We start from the raw sequence: 9,237 nt of genomic DNA, 5'->3' as shown, positions 1-9,237 counted from the left end.
ATGAAAGCATAATAAGTGACCAATTGAAGTAGTAAAAAGACAAAAGAAATGGAGACGTTTGTGACAACGGCAAAAAATAGGTATATATAACATATATACAACCATAAATGCATACAGACATATAATCATACATACACACAAAGCTATACGCAAAGCAAAGCTTGGCACAAAAAATAGTAAAACTTGGCACAGCAAAAGCAAAGCCAGCCGAAAACCAGCAAACGATTAATAAAAGTCAATTTATTACAACCGCAGCCGTGACTTTGGAGACGCCGCTAACTTTCGCCAGTTAAGACAGTGAAGGGGCCGAATCACGCGCACTGCGCTACTGACCAGCTGTTTCGGCTGCCTAACCGATTTGCGTACCACTTACCAACCGCGAGGCGGTAAATACAAGTGTATGTGTGCTATAAGCGTTGAGGCGCTCAAGGCAGTTGAACGGCTTGGTGCGTCGCGATGTTGGCTATACTGGCACACTCACACACTCGCCTCGGCCAACTGCCCTGCATACGAGCGAATTATCAAAGCAATTCGCAAAAGAAGCGTGACGCGTCTGACAACTCGCAGCGGCCCACTTTAGCGCCTGCGCAACAGCGTCACACGATCGGCGAAATGGTCACACACAACGGCTACCGGGTACACTTTTGTGATGCGCCATTGTCAGTTAACGATTGGCCGTGGAGAAATGCGCGACTATCCATTACTAAAAAATTATAAAACTGAAGCCTTGAAGTGAAAAAGTGTGAAAAAATTGTCGTGTAACCAAAAGCGCAAGCATTCAAGAAAAATGTATAAGTGGAAGAGTTTATTGTATGCCTTGCTAATAGCAGGCGCCCTAATCGTCACTTGTCCACCTGCAACACAGGCGACATACGAAGTGAATTTGCTGCGCTTACGAAGTGAACCGATTGCGCTTTGGCGTCAATCGCAAAATACTTTCATACAATGGGTGCTTTCGCTTTTGCCCAATCGTCCCGCCATACTGGGAGGTCCCGGCGTCACAACAGCGTCGCCCGATGGCTTAACTAGCACCACAGAGTTGCCACTAAAGCCTCAGCCAGCTACCGCTACGCCTGCTACAACTACCAACACTACCCCAGAGCCCACTACGCCCGCGCAACCCAGCTCTACGGCAGCGCCGGCCACTAGTACCACCACTATAGCGCCCAGCACCACAACCGCTGCTCCACCGGTCGTGCTTAATCCACCGCGCAATTGTACGGAATGCGTCTGTGGCATTGCCAACACACAAAAACGTATAGTAGGCGGCCAAGAGACCGAAGTTCACCAGTATCCTTGGATGGCTATGCTGCTCTACGGCGGTCGTTTCTATTGCGCTGCTTCGCTCATCAACGATCAGTTCCTTTTAACGGCTTCCCATTGCGTTTATGGTTTTCGCAAGGAACGTATCAGTGTGCGTCTACTGGAGCACGATCGTAAAATGTCCAACTTTTTGAAAATTGATCGGAATGTGGCAAATATTACCACGCATCCAAAGTACAGTGCACGCACATATGATAATGACATCGCCATCATACAGTTGGATAAGCCGGTGGAGATGACAGAACTTCTGCACCCAGTTTGTATGCCCACACCGGGCAAGTCCTTCAAGGGTGAAACGGCTATTGTGACTGGCTGGGGTGCCATTAAAGTGGGTGGACCAACAGCAGATACGTTGCAGGTGAGTGGAGTCACAAGTACTGTGTTAGCTGGGCATTAAATTTCTTGAACTTTCTAAGCTTAATTCGATGATCAAATACTTAACGATTTCCTTGTTGACTTGCAATTCGTTACTCAAAAGCACTGACTGTTTATGTGCATGAAATTTTCTAATCTTTTTTTTCGTTAGCTTTGAGACCCTCATTTGTAGCTCTGTTATAGGATAACTTAATTTTTATGGCCCTGAACACTCCAGGAATCTCCCGATAATAATTTAATTTCAGTTGTTCCACTTCACATTTTGGAAAGGCATTCAATGTTATTTGCCTATGCTTTTACATCGAATTATTCGGAATTTTTGGAAAGCTCTTTATACCACCAGATTGTAATTGAAATATCCTTATTCCACTTCCGAGTTATCCAAAAAATCATTGTTTCCTTCAACAATTTTTTTACTGTGTTACCTTAAGTTTTTGGATGACTACAAAAGGCAACAACAGTCAACGAATGTAAGCTACAATAATCTTCTTTGACCATTTAACAGAAATCGTCATCAAAAATATATTTTCCAATATATTAGTCTGTTGTAGAAATTTTCACGTATCATCCTTTTTAGCCTCATTACGCAGTAAGATAAATTCAGGTGTTTTTCTTTCAATTACAAATAAAAGCTTATACTGAAGAGATTTAAAATCCTGAGTTAATTCCAGTCAAACTTTCTGAAAGATATTTTCGAAGAACATTTTAGTTAAAGAGCGATGCTCCGGTTTAGAACTCAGCAGAACTGAAAAGTGTTTTGTAACAATCCCGAACAGAGAACTTTCGCACTTTTTTCAAAAACTTAGAAGAAAAGACGTTCAGTCGATGGTTGGTACTATTACAGGAGCCGATTTCTCTGTCTTGATTAGAGGAGGCGGATAGCTCTGAGCATTTTCTCTGTGAGTGTCTTGCATTTGCTAGGGCAAGGCTACAATTTTTAGGTCCCGATGTCATGAGAACGAATAAAATTCCGGAGTTTTACAATTACAAATAAAAGCTTATACTGAAGAGATTTAAAATCCTGAGTTAATTCCAGTCAAACTTTCTGAAAGATATTTTCGAAGAACATTTTAGTTAAAGAGCGATGCTCCGGTTTAGAACTCAGCAGAACTGAAAAGTGTTTTGTAACAATCCCGAACAGAGAACTTTCGCACTTTTTTCCAAAACTTAGAAGAAAAGACGTTCAGTCGATGGTTGGTACTATTACAGGAGCCGATTTCTCTGTCTTGATTAGAGGAGGCGGATAGCTATGAGCATTTTCTCTGTGAGTGTCTTGCATTTGCTAGGGCAAGGCTACAATTTTTAGGTCCCGATGTCATGAGAACGAATAAAATTCCGGAGTTTTAAATATAATGGGTTTTTTAGCCTGAGTATCCTAGGAGTTACCAAATCTATCGGTACTTCTTGGCTCCACTTTTCAAATTTCAATTTTAATTTCAGTCCTCAAATATCCTGCTTAAAAAGACTTTAAGTTCTTAGAAAAAAAGACTAAAATCTACCCACAAAAAGGAAGGGAGTTAAAATGTTCTACAAAATTGATCCGCGTTTAATTTTACTATAGAATATTTCCAATATTTCTATAAAAAATTTACTCACCACTATTTCACTTTATTTCGTTAATGAAATTAAAATGATTTCAATTATTTTACTAAAATGGAATACACCTCTTTCTTACAAAATTTTTGTACATTTTAAAGGTAACTCTATAATTCTGTGATTCATGAAGTAATCGTTCATATTTTGTTAAAAAAAATTGTCCATTTAACAAGCTGCTCTTGAGGCAAGCTTTCTAGAGGTCAAGAAAATTTTACAAATCCTTCAAGAGGTAATAACCGCTTGATGCCTGGGCCATGCGGTAGACGTAATAGCACCGGGCACCTAATTACTCGGAGCTTCTGTTTCATCGTAAAAGATTTATTTGGTCCAGTGCCGTCTTCTTGAAACACAACTCCCTTCTTATTCGTCAGTTCTGGCAGACCGCCTGCTTCAATCTGTGCAACTGTTGGCAATTATTATTATTATTTCATACTCCTGTAGGAGCTTAAGGATTTATCAAAAGTTTTCCAAACATTTCTATTTCCGGGCATAAATCTCAGTTCATTAAACGATTTTCCAGTTTCGTTGCGGATAGTTCTTTGCCAAGTCATCAATGGTCTGCCTCTTCTTCTCGTTCCTTGTGGACTCCAAATGATAAGGCTTTGTCCTATCCATCCATATTTTCTATTCTTTATTTCATTGTTGATGCTATTTTGGTGTGTAATTCTCTAGAGCTTCTCGATTGTTACAACTCTTGGGCACCATATCTTGAGTGTATACTTGACTACAGACTTCAAAATTTAGTCTTGGATTCAATGGTAGCTCATAGTAGATGATACTCTTTGAATTCCACATATAACAAACCCTTGACGATGGTTTGAGGCGGCTCAAGGTGATTTGACCACCATCGTTTTGGCTTTTTTTCACGGATCAATTTCGTTACATTTCGGCAGAGAATCGCTGACGTCAATTCGGTTTAAAAACTTTTTTACATCAATTTGTGTGCCCCTCATACGTAGACAAATATATTCTGGAGACCAACCTCATGGAAATGTTTAAAAATGTTTCTCTCTCAAATATGTATTACCTGGGTAATAGAATAATTCCACACATGCCGATCCAACTCCGCAATTTCGACTTTATCAACATTTTTGATAATTGGGCCACCAGATCCAGACTAATCTCTATTACCAGAAGGGAATAAAAAAATATGTCACTTTATTGCTTCTTGAGATTGCGAGACTAACACTAAACGGACACTGGTTATTCTTTAACAAGTGGAAAGAATTCAAGTCCATGGCGAGAGTTTATAAACTCTGGTTTCGAACCTTTCGAAAACAGCGTGAAGCGTGTCTAACCTGTAATATGGGTAATGTCAAGAATATTTTGGAGCAGCTTTTGTGTCATTACCCTGCATTTTTTACATTACGTATAGGTTACCTTGGTTCTGTGCTCCTCTCCTCATTGAGAGATTTCGCGGATCATAGAAGCAGAAATCTAGCAAAACCTACTTAAAAGTATTTCGAGTGCTGAATCTGAGGTCTACGCTTTCATACGCTCTCTTCAATGGATGAGTAGTAGAGCAGGTAGCGCAAAACGCGGGACCAATTGTTTTGTTCCGCTCCAAGCTACGTTTCGTTATCGCTAGTAGCTCAGAGCAATAGTCAAGAAAACTTTTAGTGCTCTCTGTAGTTGGAGCAGTAGCAAACAACTTGGAGTCGGCCGGAGTACTACTTATGAATTATTCATGTGTGCTCCAGCTACCACTAATGCTCTCGCTATTGTTGCTCTGCTATTGTTAGCATAGATGCCATTTGGGCACAGTTCGTTTTTGTTTTGTTGGATACATTTTTGCGGTGCTACATTGAAAATATAACCGAAAAATCTGTCTTTTATAAATAAACTAGCAAACCCGGCCCGCTTCGCTGGGCAACTACACGGTGGATCCACGTTTTGGCATATATTTCGAGACCCTAGTCACGGAACGGTATGAAAAATAGTCTATACTATAGAAATCATCAACAGCTTCCATTTGCTACCCATATTGTACATATACGTCCGAAGGTTACCCGGGTCCACGTTTTGACCTATATCTCGAGACCCTATCTACCAATAGGTATTCAAACTATACGGAAACCATCTTCAATACCTACTTAACAATGTGTGTAAGTTTGGTTTAATTCGGTTCAAAAACACGGCGGGTCCACGTTTTGGCATATATTTCGAGACCCTAGTCATCAATAGGTATGACAATTAACCCGTATTAAAGCACTTAACCACAGCTTTCATTTGATATCCATATTGTACAAACATATTCTAGGGTCCACGTTTTGGTCTCTATCTCCAGACCCTAGTCACGGAGCGGATGGAAATACTCTGAACTAAAGCATTCACCAACAGCTTCCATTTGATACCCATATTGTACATACACATCCCCAGGTTACCCGGGTCCACGTTTTGACCTATATCTCGAGACCGTATCTACCAATAGGTATCCAAACTATACGGAAACCATCTTCAATACCTCCTTAACAATGTGTGTAAGTTTGGTTTAATTCGGTGCAAAGACACGGCGGGTCCACGTTTTGGCATATATTTCGAGACCTTAGTGATCAATAGGTATAAAAATGACCCCGTATTAAAGTACTTATCAACAGCTTTGATTTGATACCCATATTGTACATACACAACCAAAGGTTACCCGGGTCCACGTTTTGACCATTTTCCCGGCAATTATTCGAATTTTTCTCACCTTTTAAACCTTCCCTAGATCTCCACGAATAATTCAAAACCAAGATAAGATAAATCCGTTCAGCCGTTCTCGAGTTTTAAGCGAATATAGGGACAGATTTTCACATTTATATATATAGATAATTTTGAGTTTGAGTTTTAATGGTTAAAGAAATATTTCCGAGGCCACAAGTGCGGCAGTTCTGCGAGCAATGGCTTGATTTGAAAATCGCTTTAGGTTTTCATGAGTTATTGATCTAATAACTCTTCCCTTTACTTCTCTTTGCCTCATTTTACAATTCCCTTTACTATATTTCAATCTTTTCATCTTTTTGCAGGAAGTTCAGGTGCCCGTCATGTCGCAAGAGGACTGCCGCAAATCGCGCTACGGACCAACACGCATCACGGACAACATGCTCTGCGCTGGCTTTGACGAAGGCAAAAAAGATTCCTGCCAAGGTGACAGTGGCGGACCACTACATGTTGTAGCGCCAGGTACCAGAGAACATCAAATTGCTGGCGTAGTCTCTTGGGGTGAGGGCTGCGCCAAGGCGGGTTTCCCGGGAGTTTATGCGCGCGTCAATCGCTATGGAACTTGGATTAAGACCGTCACTAGAAATGCTTGCCTTTGCCACTCGGAGACGAAGAAGATAAAGAAGTTTTAAGAGGAAGGAAAAAAGGCGCTTGCCAAGTGGACGCGAATAAGATACAGAAATTTCAGTGAAGAAGAGGGAAACGGATTAGAATGTGTATGTAGCATAGCCTGTGCAATTTGTGGGGGGATGAGTAGACAAAAGAAAGTTACTCGTATGTAGGTCAATTGAGTTGTAGTTGGTTGGTAGGCTTAGACTAGTTTTTGCATTTTTTACTGGTTTGCTTTATTTATTTACTTATTTATTTATTGCGCTTAATAAACAAAATTCGTTGTGAATGACAATTATGTTTTTCAAGTGTACCCGGATCTCGTAAAATGGACTTTGTTTTTGGCCAGTTTGGGAACTTTCCTTTCAGTAGCATTTATTTTGTTACTGGTTTTGTTGTTGCCTTGAAATATACTGCTCTACGTGCGCCGTTGTGTGACTATCACTGCTGCTATTTTACTGTTGCTGCTGCTGTTGCTATTTCTTGACCACCACGGCATCGCGAGTTGGCCCACTGCACCCAACTTGCATACCAATTAATCCCAATCGCGGCCGGTTTTTTTTGGGAAAGTTGTTTGAAATGCTGTCGCTGTTGATCGGAGGAGGATATGCGGAGCCATCAGACTACTGATAAACTAGCCGGTAGCCCACGAACCAGCTGGCCAAGTGACCTAATTGAAGCAACTCTAACCCATGCGCACTTCTATGCTTTCTACGCACATTTCTGGCAATCAGTTGCTGCGCTCTGCTACATCTTAACGGTTCATAATAGTGAATACTCACTTAGTGAAAACTTAGCAAAAATATGACTTACAAATTCTGCTTGCTTGCTGTGCTCATCATTATTCCCAACGCGCAGTTGACGAGGGCTTCAGATGCATCACCCACCGACCCAACACCAAGTGCTTTACGGCAGGATAATTTCATCGAATGGATTACTTCAATATTCCGTCCAACCACCACAACATCCACGCCCAGTTCAACACCACCGACCACACCAACACGCAATTGCCCATCCTGCGCCTGTGGCACCATAAACACCTTCCACCGCATTGTTGGCGGTATGGAGACCGAGGTAAATGAGTACCCTACTGCGGTGGCTCGCTGATCAATGATCAATATGTGCTAACGGCAGCGCATTGTGTGCGCGGTTTTAATAAACGCGTTGTGTCAGTGCGTCTACTTTCGCACAATCGTACCGATGGACGTGTGAATACGATCGATCGACAGCTGGATTCGATTGCAGTGCACGATGGTTACAGTGGCAGGAATTTGGATAATGATATTGCCTTGTTACGCTTTACGGAACCACTTGAACTGCGCGAGCCACTGAGACCCGTGTGTCTCGCCGAGTTCGGCAAAACCTATGAAGACGAGATTGCTGTGGTCACAGGCTGGGGTGCGGTGAAGGAAGGTGGCTTCATAGCAGATCGTTTGCAGGTGAGTGCGTGACGCTTGAATAAAATACCAAACTGAACCTTTTCTTTTTTCCTTTTATCAACCAACTTCGCCAGGAGGTACAAGTGCCCGTCATGTCACAGGAGACCTGCCGTAAGAGCAAATACGGTGCCACTCGCATTACGGACAATATGCTTTGCGCTGGATTTGCTGAGGGTGGTAAAGACTCCTGTCAGGGTGATAGCGGTGGTCCGCTACATGTGCGCCATAATGACACGAAGACCTATCAGCTGGCTGGCGTTGTATCTTGGGGCGAGGGTTGCGCACGTCCTAATGCGCCCGGGGTCTACACGCGTGTATCGCAGTACCTGGATTGGATTGAGGAGCGCACGCGTGATGCTTGTAAATGTCAGCCGTCGATGGGAGCAGCAAGTGGTGGAGGGGCTGGAGTTGGTGAAAGTAGCAGCACAGAAAGTGCAGGCGCGCAGAACATTACAGAGAGTAGTACGCAGAGTGTGGCAGATACCACTGCCACTTTAGGAGCAGGGGAAAGCAGTAATGTTACAGAAGGGTCGAAATTGTAAGTCTGAAGTAAGACGGAAATGAATGAAGTATAAATTGAAGTATAATGAGAGTTGGTCAAAAGGTAAAAGAAGATGTAAAGGAGTGGGATATTTATAAGAGCTAAGCAGCAAGGCAGGCGAAGGGATGAGGGAAAGTGAGAAAATGCAAATACCAAACATGTGAGCTACACCTTGTTTGGGGCATAATATTTTATAGAATTTACATAGGTAGAGGAAAATGTCTATATGAATTATTAATTTATGTCGGTTAAAATGTGACGGAAGGGGAAAAACTATTGGATGGAGTATGTGAAAGCATGGAAAAATAGGTAGGGGTATGGGAAATAACATACGAAGAAGTGGAGTTAGTATGGCTGAAAATGTTCGAGCAAAAGAAGGGATAAGGAGGTAGGAGAAAGAAGAGAGAAAGCTTAACAGAGAGTTGGATGTAATCAGGATTAGAAAGGCTGAGAAGACAAGCTTGGATAATGAAGCTTAATAACTTTGAAGACTCAATTCTGAAAGTTTTATAGGACAGTGCTGATGAGTTAACAGAAGCAGTTAAGGGAAAGGGGATACGTTGAATACACCTATGCTATTGGCTTGATGATCGAGCAATAGTGAAGAGTGGAGAAGATTATAAAGTAAATGTGGAGAGGAATATAGATTAA

The 9,237-nt window shown here is 41.9% G+C and overlaps 1 protein-coding gene across 1 annotated transcript; it reads left to right on the top strand.

Annotated features, from left to right (window-relative positions):
- Window positions 1-787: 787 nt before the first annotated feature.
- Window positions 788-8,587, top strand: LOC129244329 (transmembrane protease serine 9). The gene is given in 5 exon segments (XM_054881948.1): window positions 788-1,681; window positions 6,303-6,622; window positions 7,404-7,690; window positions 7,693-8,045; window positions 8,120-8,587. Coding segments are annotated over 5 exon segments (2,322 nt in total).
- The last annotated feature ends 650 nt before the right edge of the window (window positions 8,588-9,237 follow it).

Source organism: Anastrepha obliqua, chromosome 4 (genome assembly GCF_027943255.1).
Source record: "Anastrepha obliqua isolate idAnaObli1 chromosome 4, idAnaObli1_1.0, whole genome shotgun sequence".
In the NCBI taxonomy this organism is placed as follows: Eukaryota; Metazoa; Arthropoda; class Insecta; order Diptera; family Tephritidae; genus Anastrepha; species Anastrepha obliqua.
Note: the sequence above shows the minus strand (reverse complement) of the source record. Positions and strands in the feature narration are given on the sequence as shown.